The sequence below is a fragment of the Salvelinus fontinalis genome, chromosome 39 (assembly GCF_029448725.1).
Source record: "Salvelinus fontinalis isolate EN_2023a chromosome 39, ASM2944872v1, whole genome shotgun sequence".
Lineage (NCBI taxonomy): Eukaryota > Metazoa > Chordata > Actinopteri > Salmoniformes > Salmonidae > Salvelinus > Salvelinus fontinalis.
Window position 1 is genome coordinate 6,455,740 of NC_074703.1, and position 17,055 is coordinate 6,472,794.

Here is a 17,055-nt window from a genome sequence, read left to right on the forward strand (position 1 = left end):
CCTTCAAAGGTATGATGTTACACAATAGATAATAACTATGTAATGTTCTCCTATTCCATATACCTACCCTACCACTCCTAATGGTAGTGTCTCCTGACTCAGTCATACCCTGTTAAATATTTACACCATGGTGTGTTCAGAGTCAGGCGCTTTATCATAATCCCCTTTTGATCTTAGTCTGATTCGTCAGTAGCTCAAGCCCTGGCAGAAATTGGGATTGCCCCCCAAAAAAGTCCTCATTAGTTTGCTTTCACATGGATTTGTCTACGTTCTGTGTTCAGAGTTGTATTTGTGTGTGTGTGTGTGTGTGTCAACATATTGTCATATTTTGAAGAGCTGCATGTATACTCTCAAACTAACACACCAGAGAATGTTCTCTAAAATGGATGAGATGGGAATCATCTCTACTCAACCCTAACTCTCCTATCTGTCAAGAGGTCTCCATGGGAACTAAGAGTAGGCAAGAGAAGTGTAGATAGAGCGATGTATTACTAAATTATTCACAAGATTCCCCTCCCTCTGAAGTCAGAAGATTTTAACTATTTTAGACAGAATTCCAGTATCTATTGGGACCAACTCAAATGAAGACTTTGAAATGGATGTCCTTTCTATAAAATGTAGATGTGAAATGTTAAACCTCTAGACAAAATCTGATGATGCCACAATGAATTAACCCACTCAAGGTCTGAAGGTGTCTTTTTATTGTGGAATACAGGGAACATAATTAACATGAATTATATAGTAATGAACAGGACAAAAATATACAAATCCCCCATCATTTAAACAAACACAACCATATTTTAAAAAATCCACTCTTACCATCAATTAGTAAACTCTTTCACCGCTAGGAGAGCCTGGTTGACAGTAGCACACCACCTGACATCCCTGAGCAGGGATACATTGCTTAAGAACTCCACTGGTTGTTTCTGTAGAATGTGTGTGTGTGTGTGTGTGTGTTTGTGTGTGATTGTGTGTGTGTGTGTACAGTGTTGGTGTTGACACAGACAGTAAACACAAATCAATAAGTTAATAATCTTCTGATCACATGAAATGAAATAAAACTGAAATAAAACTTCTTAATTATATTACAATAAAATACATATCAGGAAGACCTTGTCTGCTGGATATCCTGATACATGAGACAATGTACACCTTTAGCACCGTCTAAAAAGACCTACTGTTGGGCGTGAATAAATGTTGTGCTTGGATATGTTGGCATCCTTGATGGAATAATTTGTAGTTTTGTCTCATTTGACTCAAAATATGGGTTTGACTGGAAATAGTTCTTGAATTTATTACTGTCATGATAAGCGCAGGGCAACTTTATGTGCAATCAGTATTTAAACCCAGTCCGTACTATACTGTATGTGACGCAAATATTCAGGCCAACTTGTTTATCGTGCACCAACAGTATGTACAATGTTTGGCCCCCAAAGCCCTCATGATATCATCAAATGGAGTAGAATTATGACTTCTGTTCCGTAGTCACATCCTAACTCAAATTAAGTGATTTGGAATACACACAGGTCTCGGAGGGAGAATTTTCAATTAAAGTAAATAAATTAAAATGGGCCCAGAGATACGAGTCATCACGTAACCCCTCAGCTTTCGTCTTGGGAATGTTTTTTGTTGTCTAATGAGGACTATCCCAGTCCTTGCACTGTGACCTCAGTAAGGCTGCCTCTGAGTGACCGAGGGTTGTCATCCTTGCTGTGTTGACTTGTGTAGCTAACCTCTCCCATCCTGATGTGACTCGACTGTCCTTCGCTCCAGCTCAGGTCATCATATCCTGCCTAGAAACCCTCAGGCCTCTGGTCACTAGGTTTATACGCTTCCCTTACTACCGTTCCAATGAGACTACTGATCTCAAACAGATTGGGTTGGCCTCGGTATTCATCACTGAGGCACACCAATCCCTTGGCCTCTATTTGCTCCATTCCTGGGGTTTCCCGCATCTTTTTAGGTCCTTCACCTCTATTAAGGGGACCTCACTTGGGGCAATTTCCTGGTTTCCTGTGTCTTTGAGGGTTCAAGGCCCCTGCGTGGTCCTCAGACCCTGCCTCTCCATGATGTTCCACAGCTTGCGCAGGTTGGACTGGGTGATGACGTCATCAGGCTTGAGCTGCAGCGCCTGCAGGTAGTTGGTCTCCGCCTCAGGTAGCCGCCCATTCAGGTGGAGGATGGCACCCAGATTCATCAAGGCCGCCGGATACTGGGAGGGAGGGAGACCGAGGCAATGAGGGAGAGAGAAAAGGGAAAGGTACTTGATTAACATTTGCGTGTTACACTGTGGATTAGGTGACGCTCTGACAAAATGAAGTCTTAAGAAAGATATTGCTGTTGCTCAAAAGAATGTGGTTAATGGTTGGTGGGGTCAAACTCTTGTTGATGTTTGTGGTTTCCGGAGGTTTCTCAAATGCCAAGTGTTTATGTCATGCCGGGTTAACATTTATAATGATGTTAGCAAAGTCCCTAAGGAGTGGGAGGCTCTCTTCTACAATGGATAGGTCTAGATGCAGTATAGACTGTTTGTCTGGATAGTAAGGTTGTCACGGTACCAGTATCACAAAATTCAACGGTATCGTGACAAGGAAACAAAACATGAAGCCAGGGGTACAACTTTCACTGGGGACGGGGATACGTCTCCCCCACATTCGGAAATTGCCTTTTTGTCCCCCCCTGTTTTATAATTGGAATGTGATACAAAATAGGCAACGATGTACTTTAGGACCATGCGGATGCTTCCAAGCGGTCGGGGTAGGCTTTTTGGAGTGTTTATCCGAATACATTTTTTTGATATAATAATTATGTCCCCCCCACTTCTAAAACTAAAGTTGCGGCCCTTTTTTTCTTCCGGGGGACTGTGGGAGGGGTCTCGAATGGTTGAGGGACAGCTATTGGGAAACTGTGGGGGGTCTTGGAGGGTTCGGCCTTCACAAGATTGTGATCATGAAAAAGGAAACTATGACATATATTTTATGTCACTATCATGCACACGCACCCTCACACACAAGGATGGTTCTGTTGAGGAAAGACTGATACATGTTTGATAGTGTCTTGATGCTGTAGTGTTTGTCCTTCATGTTCTAATACTTTAATGTTACCCCTTCCTTGTGTTTTTTGCAATAAATAATTATAATTATAATTTTTTTCCAAAGTTGCGCCCCTGCATGAAGCAGACTTAATTTCTTGAGGAAAACAGTCGTAACGTTGGAAACAAGCAACCTTATGTTGTCACCCAGAATCATGTTTCTTTTCTAAGCTATAGCACACAATGTTACATACAGTCATTTTTTTAAAGGACCAAATAGTTTAATTTGCTTTATGTTTTCCTTCGTGATAACCCTACTGGATAGGTCTAGATGCAGTATAGCGATCAGGTAGTCTCAGACAGTACACACCCTTGAATTCAACTCCTGGCAAACTCTTTCAAATTCAACCTCCCATAAGACCTCTATTTAATGCAGATTCTCATATGCAATACGTTTTACAGGAGACCTGCCATGTTTATGTTATGGATTAAGAGTGAGGCTTTATTAACTTGACTTGAAGCTGAGTTAATTAAATGGCCATTAAATTATCAACGTTTGACCTCGCAGTAGCTGGTCCGATTTCAGAAAGAGTTTTTACCTTGACGGAGATGTGGTGCAATGACCTTTGAAACTGAATTAATAAAAAGTTTGGAGTACAGATTGTTTTGATGTCTGTGTTGGGCTGGGATACAGTATGAAGGAAGGGTTATATGACAGAGATGTTAATGGATGCAGAGATGTCTTGCATGGTACAGTATGAAATCTCATAACACAGATAGATTATATGATATTCGGCTCAATTGTACTCAGTTCCAACTTTGGTCTCTCTCCGCAGAGTTAAAGAGGGTTATGCCAATATGCCTTGAAGCTCATCGTTCCATAAAAGTCTGTCTCTCCAGCCGTCAACTAAGCTAAGCTAATGGGAACAGAGCAGGTTACTCATTTTGTCTTGAGCTACAGTTCTCACCAGGAACTTATATGCTGTGTGTGTGTGTGTGTGTGTGTGTGTGTGTGTGTGTGTGTGTGTGTGTGTGTGTGTGTGTGTGTGTGCGTGCGTGCGTGCGTGCGTGCGTGCGTGTGTGTGTGTATGTGTGTATGCGTGCATGTGTGTGTAGGTGTGTGTATGCACACATACCTCTGTGTGAGTGTTTGTGTTTTAGTGAAAGTGAGCACATGTACAGTATCTGTGTTTTTAAGATCCCAGATCCCAGTCTCACCTCTGGCTCTTCAGCACCCTCCAGACTGGACATTTCCGCATGTCTGTGAACCCGACTGTGGGGTCAGGGTTGAAGGAGTTTTTTTCCAGATAGGAGTTTTACATGCCTCTTTACCTTTTGCTGTGAGTTTTCTATTTGTACAAAGTTTGACTCTCTTGAGCATAACTTTAAGAACTCCAGATACCAATAAGGCATCTGTACTGAAGAACTTACTAGTCTTTGCCCTATTCCTTACCAGACAGGGCCTCATAAATAACCCCGACACAACATCAAGGCCACTTGGAACCAGAACTGTCCACTGAAACCAGTAGAAACCAAACTCTGCTTTGGCTGTTAACTTCCTACTGCAGGTCAGGAGACACCATGGCTCTCTATAGGCTGAGCAGACAGAGGCTGGTGGAGATAGATTAACGTCCTCTAGCATTGTAAACAGCACCCAGGGTGAGACACAGGAGACGCCCCAGACAGTCTACATCATTACAGGGTCCTCTGTTTACATGTGTACACTCACTGGAGCCAGAAACCCATGCCAGCGATCGCTCTCTCTTAAAGCTGAGACGGTGAATAATGTGGTGGGGCTGGTCGGGTCCAAACAAAGCCTTTACCCAAGGATGACAGTAGCTGTTGACCTTGGTTATTTCGGCAAGTCTCAGTGATATCATTCTTTACATTTGCATTTGAGTAATTTAGCAAACGCTCTTATCCAGAGTGACTAACAGTAGTGAGTGCATACATTTTTCGTACTGGTCCCCTGTGGGAATTGAACCCACAACCCTGGCATGCAAACAACATCCTCAACCAACTGAGCCACACAGGACATATCATTGCCTCAAAATGGATATCCACAGTATAATTTTCAATCTAAATTCCATTCAATTTGGAATTTGATTTGCACTATGGAGAAAGTTAACTGAATTGAAATGAAAGTGGCCTGAACTCAACAGTGTTGCATCGCATAGTAATTCAGTAAACTCAATATCAACGGCCTAACAAGACATTGTAACCACTCTGTATACGGTCAACAATGATCTTTCATTGTGGCACCCTCAGAGTCTAACTGACCTCTGTTTCACCCAGCAAAAGCTGCCCACTATTTCCCCAACATACAGTATCGTCTTTCTCAGCAGGTGGTGGTTGAGCTGCATATTAACACAATGTTATGGACATGAGCTTCACGATTCAACTCTGATACGTTTTCCATAGGGCCACTCGCTACTCGCTCAACACGGAGGAAATGTAGTAAACTGATGATTGGAACAGTGGAACAGAGACTTATAACAGATTCAAATCTAAAGCTGATAATATATATGGGCATTGTCACATTAATCACACTCTATTTGAATCTACAATGTATGTACTGCGTTTAGGAAAAGTAACTTTGCAGTTGTGAACAGTTTAAGGAACAGAGAAAACATAACACAAATGCAGTCAAACCTAACGGTCCATTAGGAACTAGGACGTGTGGTAATTCTGTCCGTCATCCTCTGCTGCACTCTAAAGTTTTTCCTTTTTTCTGGAAGGCACACTCCTTTGACAAATTGTCTCTCCCAGCACGTCTGGCCACAGATGTTGAATTTTTCATGACCCGAAACCCTTTTGGATTAAGTTATTTGAGGACTTGACATTCGCTAAGCAGACAGGCACAGCGAAATGTCAAAGACAAGAGGGGCTTTACTTCCGAATAATGACTGAGTGTAAGCCCTTGACTTGTTGGAGAGTGTAGATTAGAGGACCTTGGCCTTTCTGTGAATTACACTGAATAATAAATACAACTGTCTGACTGGGAACTGTTGTGAAGGACACCGAGACACGGACATACCCACTAACTTCTGTTCCAGACAAACTGATTGTGAAGGACACACAGACATACTGACATACAGACAAGATGGTTTTATAGGAAACAATTGAAAGAGTGTGTACCAAGGACAGCTGTTGCACTTACCATTTCTACAAAGCCTCACTGTCTGAGGATATCAACTTAAAACCCCTATGAAAACTACCTCCAAAATGGCTGGTAAATGAATAACACAGCCTATCCAGTCCCTCCATTGACTTCCAATTGGTTACCCCCCCCCCCCCCCCCCGTAACTATTCCCCAGGTCGCTGCTGTAAATGAGAATGTGTTCTCAGTCAACTTAACTGGTAAAATAAGGGTTAAATAAAACAAATGACAAAAGATTAAAGACTCCAAACAGCCTCCAGCTAACTCTCCAGACTCCAAACAGCCTCCAGCTAACTCTCCAGACTCCAAACAGCCTCCAGCTAACTCTCCAGACTCCAAACAGCCTCCAGCTAACTCTCCAGACTCCAAACAGCCTCCAGCTAACTCTCCAGACTCCAAACAGCCTCCAGCTAACTCTCCAGACTCCAAACAGCCTCCAGCTAACTCTCCAGACTCCAAACAGCCTCCAGCTAACTCTCCAGACTCCAAACAGCCTCCAGCTAACTCTCCAGACTCCAAACAGCCTCCAGCTAACTCTCCAGACTCCAAACAGCCTCCAGCTAACTCTCCAGACTCCAAACAGCCTCCAGCTAACTCTCCAGACTCCAAACAGCCTCCAAGCTAACTCTCCAGACTCCAAACAGCCTCCAGCTAACTCTCCAGACTCCAAACAGCCTCCAAGCTAACTCTCCAGACTCCAAACAGCCTCCAAGCTAACTCTCCAGACTCCAAACAGCCTCCAGCTAACTCTCCAGACTCCAAACAGCCTCCAAGCTAACTCTCCAGACTCCAAACAGCCTCCAAGCTAACTCTCCAGACTCCAAACAGCCTCCAGCTAACTCTCCAGACTCCAAACAGCCTCCAGCTAACTCTCCAGACTCCAAACAACCTCCAAGCTAACCCTCGTGACTCAAAATGGCGCATAAGTCAGTGAGCGTGGCAAATGACCAGGGGAGACCTCATCTACTCTTGTCTAAAACACACGTCCTTTTGATTCTATATTACCCTTGCTCTCATAGCACTCCACCACACGTCCATTCCCTTTGAAGGGACTGATTGATGCGCTGCAGAGAGAGAGAGAGATCTACCTTCATCTCTAACCAGAGAATCACAGAAACCCAGATCCTGCTCTCCAGTTCTAACAATGGGAGGCATTGATGGAGCAGTCATGGCGGACCAGGGCTGATTGTGTGTAGTGGTGGAGTGTGTGTGTGCATGTCCATCAGTTTGAGTAAGAAAGGCTCACTGGGCCAAGGTACTCACGTCTGGTCTGAGGTTTGCCGCGCGCTCATAATGCCGCTCTGCTGCCTGGTTTAGACTGGCCTGTCTGGAGAGAGAGATAGTACAGAGATGAGGGAGGGAGAGAGGCATGGCACGAGGAGGAAGGGCAATAGAGGTCGTCATTACACATGGCGTACACAGAGTCTGACGGTATTATCGTGATGGCAGAAGGAGTTATGTATTGGATAGAGAAGCATTCTTTCATTATAATTGAATATTGCCCAGAAAGTATTGAGATCCTGAGGGCACTTTGATGCTGAAAAATACTCCCTCAAATGACTCTGAAACACTATGCTGCATATATTTCTGATACTAACTGCACTTAATATGTTAACGCTTATTAGATAAAGGCAGACGTCTTTCCAGACATATTCATAAGGTGTTTGACTCAGGGAAATATGTCTCTATTGACTTTGCATAAAGGAAAGTCTGCCTTGGGAATACTAGCTAGTAGTGCTTCATCATTCCATTCATATCACGTTCATGCCTGACTCTTCAGATTCATTCTCCATCCATTCGACAACGTCTTTCATTTACTCCTTGCTCTTGTCTTTGTCAACTTTTCCAAGGTGCTGGTGTTTCCCACTGCATTTGAGATAATCTACACAATCTGCAATGTTGGGAGAATCTGGCTTTGAAAACTTGAAAACTTGGCTTTGAAAAATTCTTCAAAGAGAAGGAAACACTGACACTACGCATCTTTGACTCTGATTTTCACAGGTCCAAACCTGGTGCTACCCTACTGGTCTCTGTCAAAAAGCCACAGGGTGTACAAGGATATGGCAAACCACTACTACGGTCTGGATGAATACAAATGATCACTGAGTTTCAGAACAAAGTACGTTTTCCCAGTCTAATGCTTGATGTTGACAATAATTTGGTGGCATCCAAAGTGTCAAATAGTCATTTATTTGCCGTACAGAACAGAGAGTAAGAGGTGCATTTTGACCAGGATTAATACACCCAAAGACAGGTCTGCATCAGAATGTCTCAGCACAGCCATAAGAGTGTCGTATTAAAGGATTAGTTGAGGGAATATGTCATGGTGTTTTTTCCTCGATGCAGTAGGCTTATGTCTAAGAGGGCCAGAATATGATGACTTGTCTCTCCGTTTTTACTCTCTGCATCTAAGCAGCGCTACCCTTGCCGAGCAGTCGACTTATAACTCTCAAATCCTCCGCAGCACTACACTTTGAATGAAGGATGCTGTAGCTTCAATTACTTTTCCAGATATGTAGAGCAAAAAGGAATTAAGAGATGTCATTTCCAATACTTCCTCGAGTTGCAGTGAGTTGAGAGGATTTGCAGTCCCCTATTTCAAACGTATAAAACGTATGTGCTGTCTGTGCTCACACTTGCCAAGCCGAATGGGAAATTCTCCCGAGGTATGCCTGGGTTTCTTTACAAGCTCTGGATTGAAACGTCACTAGCATGAATCAAAACTACAACCGCTGTTTCCATGTGTTGTATATTAACTATAAAACCAGTTGAACCATACACAAACGACTTAAAATGGACCGTGTCCATGCAAACTGCCATCATCTTATTAAACATCAGATCTGAAGTGTCTTTGAGTGTGTTAGCGGGCACAATGCAGTATTGATTAAGTCGTAAATGATGAAATGCCTTGGCAACCAACTCTCTATCACCGAGGAAATAACCTTCAGAGACACCTTCTGCTATTTTCATGAATAAGACATCTGAATACATCCAACAGAAATTCTACATGAGCTGAAGACCTACAGTACTGTAAGGAAATGCAGTAGAGTATTTTCTGTTATTTTACTGTAGTGAGGTTGGGCTTCCTCAGAGCCTGATACCTCTCTAGGTTTTTTATTTATAGAGAGTTGTTCCTGCCTACTGTGCTTCTAATTCTGCTTGCTCTTTGGAGTCTAGGCCGGGTTACTGCCAAGCACCTTGTGACAACTGCGGATGTAAAAACGGCTTTATAAACACATTTGATTGATACTCGTTAAAGTATGATTGGGCAGCATTTGCGAAAATACCAGGCACTCTTTAAACAGTGTAATAAGGTTTTTATACGCTGTCACACCCACCTGAGCATGTGAGCGGCGCTGAAGACCACATCAAACTCTGAGCTGTCCAGATCTGCAGCTCTCTCTGCCATCTCTGCTGCCTCCGCCAGACGAGACTGCTCCAGCAGAAACTGGCCTGTCCATCAGAGAGAGAGAAACAGAGACCGAGTAAGAAAGAGAAGGAAAGAGATAAAGGGGAGAGGGAGAGAGGGAGGAGACAAAAAAAGGGAAAGAGAGAGAGACAGTGAGACAACGAGGGGATGGAAAGAAAGAAAGAAAGAAAGAATGAAAGAGGAAAAATAGGAAGCATAAAGATGGGTTCAGGGGACAGAGCAGCAAGAAGGACAGAAAGAAGAACAGAAAGGAGAGAGTGAGGAAGAGGAGAGAGAGAGACAGTGAGGGTTTTTGTCAAGCACAATGATAAGTGGAAGTCCAGCTGAGTCGAAGGAGTTTCATGTATGTCCCCTGGGAGCAGGACCAACTGGCTCTACCTCCACAGGAGTCTGCTGAGGAGGACATTACTACCATGTCTGGGACGCAGATGGTATATTATGTTGGACTGTGTAATGTGCAGAGGTTTCCCTATACAAGTCAGTGTGTGTGTTTGTGTGGATGCGTGTTCCAACATGTGTGCGTTTGTGTCTGCTTACGTGAGGTATCCTCTTTCACAGGTTTTTAGAATTTGTAAAAAATAGTCTTCCTATGTCTCGGATGTCATACTTCATTGCGTGTCAGTCAGTAATAACCATCACTTGAATGCAGAGGGTTGCTACGGGTCACATGTAGCGTGACACATGCATGCTCCCTGCATCAGAGCATGTGTTAGTCTGAACAATGGCAGGAAAGAAGTCTTGACCTCTCATGTCAGCTCTCGCCCTCCCTGTCCCACAGTTCAGAGAGTCTGTAAGCACATTCATACAGTCTCACCAACAACATACTGGAGTCATTCCAGTCACAGTGGAGGAGGAATGGCTGTTGCGGCCCGATTACGATAAGGTGTTGGGGGCCAGTAAAAATAAACCTCAGAAAAGAGGCTAGGAGATCGCAGAGAGAGGGCAAATGACTCTGTCCAAAGAAAGCAACGCGGCCCGCCAGGACCCAAACACAACCCCCGAGAATCGAGACAGAGATACACAGAGAGAGAGAGACACAGGGAGGGAGGGAGAGACGATATGAATGGCAGCATTTACAGAAGCGCGGGCGGACTAACCGGCTTATAGCGTTTCTCCTCAATCAGTGAAAGGCAAGCATCCTTATCGGTGGTGGTGAAGTCCGATCCGGTTTCCTCGAAGTATGTGGAGATTAGGTCTACTGTATGTATGACCTCATACATCCTGATACCAAATGCAAACCAAACTAAAGGCAGGCATATCTCTTTGGCTAACTAGAGCGGCATTAGACGTGGCTACAGGACATGTTTTTACACTTAACAAGCAGTTTATACGTGCTATGTGGGTGTACTGTAGAGTACTGTGGATAAGGTGTCTTTATCAAACTGCCTGAGGTAAGTTCTTATGATGGGGTCAAGCTACAATACACTGTTACTGTAGGAAGTCACTACATGGAGCAGTTTAATGGTGTGTGTGTGTGTGTGTGTGTGTGTGTGTGTGTGTGTGTGTGTGTGTGTGTGTGTGCGTGCGTGCGTGCGTGCGTGCGTGCGTGCGTGCGTGCGTGCGTGCGTGCGTGTGTGTGTGCGTGCGTGTGCGTGTGTGTGCGTGTAGTGCTTAATTTGTAAATCGGTAGGTGCCGGAACAAAATGTGAGCACCAGAGGGGGTGACCTGGGGAGCTCTGAGGTAACGGAACGCATGAGAAAAAAATCACCTTTATAATAAATCATTGCATGCATATCATCACATTGCATAGTGGCATACAGAAGTTGCACAAATGGGTAATATTTTAATAGTCTAGGGTCCGGAAAAAATGTGTCCTTTTTTAAACGCATTTCATGCAATTCTATGTCATTTTACATGACTGGAGACTTTGGCTGAATATTTTTTAATGCCGCACAAATGATCGAAATGACAGGCTACTTTGACACTGACAAACTGAGAATCTGAGATAAATAAAAACGACTTTGTGTTGAATCCATCAATAGCCTAGGCCTAGGTGTGTGGAGACATATTGTAGGCTATAATATAAGGAGGATACTAGTCCTAAAAATGCTTTCCAGTGTCACTGACTGACCCAATGATGCGCAGCTCTCTTGCCGGTGATAGACGATGCGTTCGTACCAAAAGCCTATATATCTCTTGCTTTACTTTGTAAAACAATATTTGGAAGTTAATCAAATATTTTGTTAGCCTACAGCAGACAGATTAGAGTACTCTCTTTTCAGCAGGAGCCATTTTCTTTCCAACCTGTGTTTCCCTGCGATTGTATTTGAAATATAGTGAAAGGCCTGTCTTGTCTGCATGCTGTTCACTGACAGGTGTGCCGTGTTCCGGACTGTAGGCTATGCCTTGTTATTGGGCTACACACAATCCACAGCTATTGATCCTCTGTGACTAAAATAGTCATTTTCATGGTGTAGTAGGCTATTCTGAATGGTTTCAATTCTTCCTGAACAGACAGCAGTAATTCTATAACGTTGGCAAATGTATTTCAATTTATCGGGGTGCTGCAGCTCCTCCAGAACCCTTCGCCTGGCTATGATTCTATAAGGAAATCAAATATGAAGTGCAACGCTGGAGAGATGAGAGTTGCAGGCTCATGTCTATCAGAGCAGAGAGAGGGAGAGAGATCATAGAAAGTGAATGTCATTCTAGTTCTGTGACAGATACAGGCACACATCTCACACAGCCATGAGTTGGTCTCAAGCATAGGATACAATGATGCACAATCCATACTGTAAATTTAGGCCGGCGCAACCCGAATCAACTATTAGAATATCAGGCAGTAGAATTGACGAAGAGGCAACTCAAATTAGTACATTATAAAAAGTAAATGTCTCATGCCATGAGAGGTACTGGATAGGCAAATCGGTTCCAGAACGAATCAGTCCAAAACGGAGAGGTGCCGGATCCTGTTCCAGCAGGATCTGGCTCAAATGAAGCAATGTGCGCGTTACTTCATATGAGTTCTGGTACATACCATAATGCATGTAGCAGTTTCCTTTGGAAGGGTCCAGCTGAATGGCTCTTCGATAGTAACCCTCTGCCTCAGTCTTCTGCCCCTAGGAGACAAAACAGGAACGTTTGATTAGCTACTGTAGATCAGTTACAAGTCATCAGTCATTAATTGCGATTTAGCTGATGCTCGAGCTCTCGCAGTGGTTCCTGTTTCTGGTACGGGCGTAATTGTGCGGCTGCAATTAGATTTACTCAAAACCCAAAACAGACGTGAGTTGCCATATGGTAGAAGATTGAACATGCAGGAGAAACCAGAAACCACCCACTCTCCTCGTAAATGAGATTTAGCAAATATTTCACAGTCGAAATGTGGACGGGGAAATCAGCAGTAAATTTGAACAACCGTTCCATATGCCCCTGATGTGCCAGGTTGTTTCAAACAATCACCATATCCTGTAGGGCAACAACAATCATCTGAGTTTACTCTGCATCTGCTACGGATTATTTTCCTACGCTTTCATGCATGAGTTGACACGTGGTAGCAGGGCCTTAACTGTAAACCAGGAAACTGTACTCCATAGAGAACGCTCCAAACCCCCTTTTCCCCCAGCAGCAGAGTGTGTGTGTGTCACACTATCACTTCTTCTCAGTCAGAGAGTGTGTATCGCACTATAGCCTCGCAACAAACTGAAAGCGATACTGCTGCCCCTGTGTGTACGATCCCCCCCTCCCCATTGTTCACGCTTCAGCACTGATTGCTTCCATATTGGCTATGGATTTGCAATTCTACATAGAATAAGTGGAATGGGCATATTAGGTTTGGTTCATTAACTATTTCTCATGCCCGTGTTCGCTCTAAATGAAAGAAGAAGACAACTAATTGTCCAGATGACTTTATGTCATGGGTTGGCGCCCCCCCCCCCCCCCCCCCCTTGGGTTGTGCCGTGGCGGAGATCTTTGTGGGCTATACTCGGCCTTGTCTCAGGATGGTAAGTTGGTGGTTGAAGATATCCCTCTAGTGGTGTGGGGGCTGTGCTTCTGCAAAGTCGGTGGGGTTATATCCTGCCTGTTTGGCCCTGTCCGGGGGTATCATCGGATGGGGCCACAGTGTCTCCTGACCCCTCCTGTCTCAGCCTCCAGTATTTATGCTGCAGTAGTTTATGTGTCAGGGGCTAGGGTCAGTCTGTCATATCTGGAGTACTTCTCCTGTCTTATCCGGTGTCCTGTGTGAATTTAAGTATGCTCTCTCTAATTCTCTCTTTCTTTCTTTCTCTCTCTCGGAGGACCTGAGTCCTAGGACCATGCCTCAGGACTACCTGGCATGATGACTCCTTGCTGTCCCCAGTCCACCTGGCCATGCTGCTGCTCCAGTTTCAACTGTTCTGCCTGCGGCTATGGAACCCTGACCTGTTCACCGGACGTGCTATCTGTCCCAGACCTGCTGTTTTCAACTCTCTAGAGACAGCAGGAGCGTTAGAGATACTCTCAATGATCGGCCATGAAAAGTTTATTTTATTTATTTTACCGTTATTTTACCAGGTAAGTTGACTGAGAACACGTTCTCATTTGCAGCAACGACCTGGGGAATAGTTACAGGGGAGAGGAGGGGGATGAATAAGCCAATTGTAAACTGGGGATTATTAGGTGGCCATGGTGGTTTGAGGGCCAGATTGGGAATTTAGCCAGGACACCGGGGTTAACACCCCTACTCTTACGATAAGTGCCATGGGATCTTTAATGACCTCAGAGAGTCAGGACACCCGTTTAACGTCCCATCCGAAAGACGGCACCCTATACAGGGCAGTGTCCCCAATCACTGCCCTGGGGCATTGGGATATTTTTTTTAGACCAGAGGAAAGAGTGCCTCCTACTGGCCCTCCAACACCACTTCCAGCAGCATCTGGTCTCCCATCCAGGGACTGACCAGGACCAACCCTGCTTAGCTTCAGAAGCAAGCCAGCAGTGGTATGCAGGGTGGTATGCTGCTGGCAACTGATATTTACTCCTGAGGTTCTGACTTGTTGCACCCTCGACAACTACTGTGATTATTATTATTTGACCATGCTGGTCATTTATGAACATTTGAACATCTTGGCCATGTTCTGTTATAATCTCCCCCCGGCACAGCCAGAAGAGGACTGGCCACTCCTCATAGCCTGGTTCCTCTCTAGGTTTCTTCCTAGGTTTTGGCCTTTCTAAGTTTTTCCTAGCCACCGTGCTCCTACACCTGCATTGCTTGCTGTTTGGGGTTTTAGGCTGGGTTTCTGTACAGCACTGAGATATCAGCTGATGTAATAAGGGCTATATAAATACATTTGATTTGATGTCATATTTTCCCTGGCTCCTTTCCCAGCCACAGTGTCAGAAGGTGGACTACACAATACTGTGGTCCTTCAATGGACTGGGCCTTGTCGCATTTGGATGATTGCGAGAGGTGGTAACATTAAATGTACATGAACGCTAGGTTTGTCACACTCTGATCTGTTTCACCTGTCTTTGTGCTTGTCTTCACCCATCTCTTCCCATTATCCCCTGTGTATTTATACCTGTGTTCTCTGTTTGTCTGTTGCCAGTTCATCTTGTCTTGTCAGGTCTCACCAGAGTGTTTTCCCATCTCATTGCTCTCTCTAGTTCTGTTTCCTAGTTTCCCCGGTTCTGACCATTCTGCCTGCCCTGACCCCGAGCCTGCCTGACGTTCTGTACCTGCCTGACTTTGACCTGTTTACGAACCTCTGCCTGTCCTGACCCCGAGCCTGCCTGCTGTTCTGTACCTTATTGACTCTGCCCTGGATTACAGACCTCTGCCTGCCTTTGACCTGTCTTTTGCCTGCCCCCTGTTTGGGTCAATAAACATCTGTGACTCTAGCTGTCTGCATCTGGGTCTTATCCTAAGTTCTTGATAAGGTTGTTTTTTATTCCTCTGACCATCTTATCTAGCGTATTCGAGCCTGTCTTGGGAGGGAGTAGCCGGCCTCAGAGGGCTTTAGCGGGTAGCATTAGCGCCAACTCCGAGTGTAGCCAGCCACAGAGGGCTTTAGTGGTTAGCGTTAGCGCCGGCTCCGAGTGTAGCCAGCCACAGAGCTCGTAAATAACCTCAGCACCGGGAACGGGAGAGAGGCCCTCCAACAGAGAGCGGTGCCTAGCTCTTGGTAGGACACGTCAGGACTCTGTACTGCACTGTGTAATCATCCGCCTGGCGACAACACTCTCCTGTGATGTATGTCCAAGGGAGATTATCTGAGACAGGAACTGGGGGTTACCGGGCGGAATAGGGTTCTTCTGGTCATGTCTGGCTGTGTCCTAAAGAAAGTCCCTGGTCAAAAGTAGTGCACTATATCAGGATTATGGTGGCATTTCCAACGCAGACTCAGTCTAGACTCTAACCTGGTTACTGTGAACGAAGAGTTCAAAGCCAAACTGAACAAAGAACAAACCACAAATCTATACAATCTCACTAACCCCATTAAATTACATGACTCTTTACGAATGAAACAGTGAAGTCACGTACTGTAGTACACGTCAGGGTGAGGCGGGACTTGAGTCTGACACTTTGACCCTTTCCCCGAGTCGGTTGACTCCTTATGAGCCAGCTGCATTATCAATACGTAGGTCCGCCGTGGCAAGACGGCCCAAAATCTCTCCCTGATTATGGGATTTAATAAGGAAGCGGGGTAATTGCATTAAGTCCTGTCCGGCAGCCCATTGTCCCGGGTCTGGTCGTGTCCTAATCTCCTGTTGTTGAAGGGCTCTGTTATGAGGGGCCACTCGTGGCTCAGGGCCCCGGATGTAGGGACCTGGGGGACCCAGCAGATGTCCAGCTGTGCTGGGGTGACTCGGGTCTGAACCCAGGGAGACTGGGGGTGGGGGTTTGGGGGAATGGAACTCAAATCAGATTAGGAAAAGGGGAAATTAGTGAGTTTGGGAGCGAGACCCTTCCTCGGCCCAGACCGGACCCCTAGGGGTGCAGCTGTAACCCCTCCAATATCAGTGAGGAGGATAGAAGGAGAGATGGGATGGATGATGTGGTACGCTGAAGAGCAAAACCTCCTGTAGATTCCTAGTACCTCAGTTACCTCAGGCTGTGGAAGGAGAAGAACAGAAGGTCAAACTCCTCACAAGGGCTCAGCAGGACTGGTTCAGTGGGTTCTAACAGGGTTCCTCTCCATAAAGTCCTCCTAACTAACCCAAGTCAGCTGTAAACACATGTTGTCACGCACGTTTGTCTCTCCCCAAAACACAGTGGGAGTGAATGAGAGAGGTGGATGGAAGGGTTTGGGGGGCAGAGTGCACCTCAGAACAAACAGCCAAACCTGTAGGGGAGAAGTCTGGGAAGGAAATACTGGACCCAGCAGGCCTAGCTGGAGCACTTCATCACACACACACACACACAACACACACACAACACACACACAACACACACACAACACACACACAACACACACACAACACACAACACACACACCACACACAACACACAC

At 45.2% G+C, this 17,055-nt stretch overlaps 1 protein-coding gene across 1 annotated transcript in view; it reads right to left on the reverse strand.

The window, feature by feature from the left end:
- Nucleotides 1-678: 678 nt before the first annotated feature.
- Nucleotides 679-17,055, reverse strand: part of LOC129838901 (protein O-mannosyl-transferase TMTC2-like) — a 114,698-nt gene continuing 98,321 nt past the window's right edge. Inside the window, exons 9-12 of the mRNA XM_055906165.1 lie at nt 12,600-12,681; nt 9,530-9,644; nt 7,455-7,518; nt 679-2,212 (exon numbers count right to left, since the gene is read on the reverse strand). Coding sequence (XP_055762140.1) covers nt 2,030-2,212; nt 7,455-7,518; nt 9,530-9,644; nt 12,600-12,681 — 444 coding nt within the window. The 3' untranslated portion in view covers nt 679-2,029. The remainder of the gene's footprint in view (nt 2,213-7,454; nt 7,519-9,529; nt 9,645-12,599; nt 12,682-17,055) is intronic.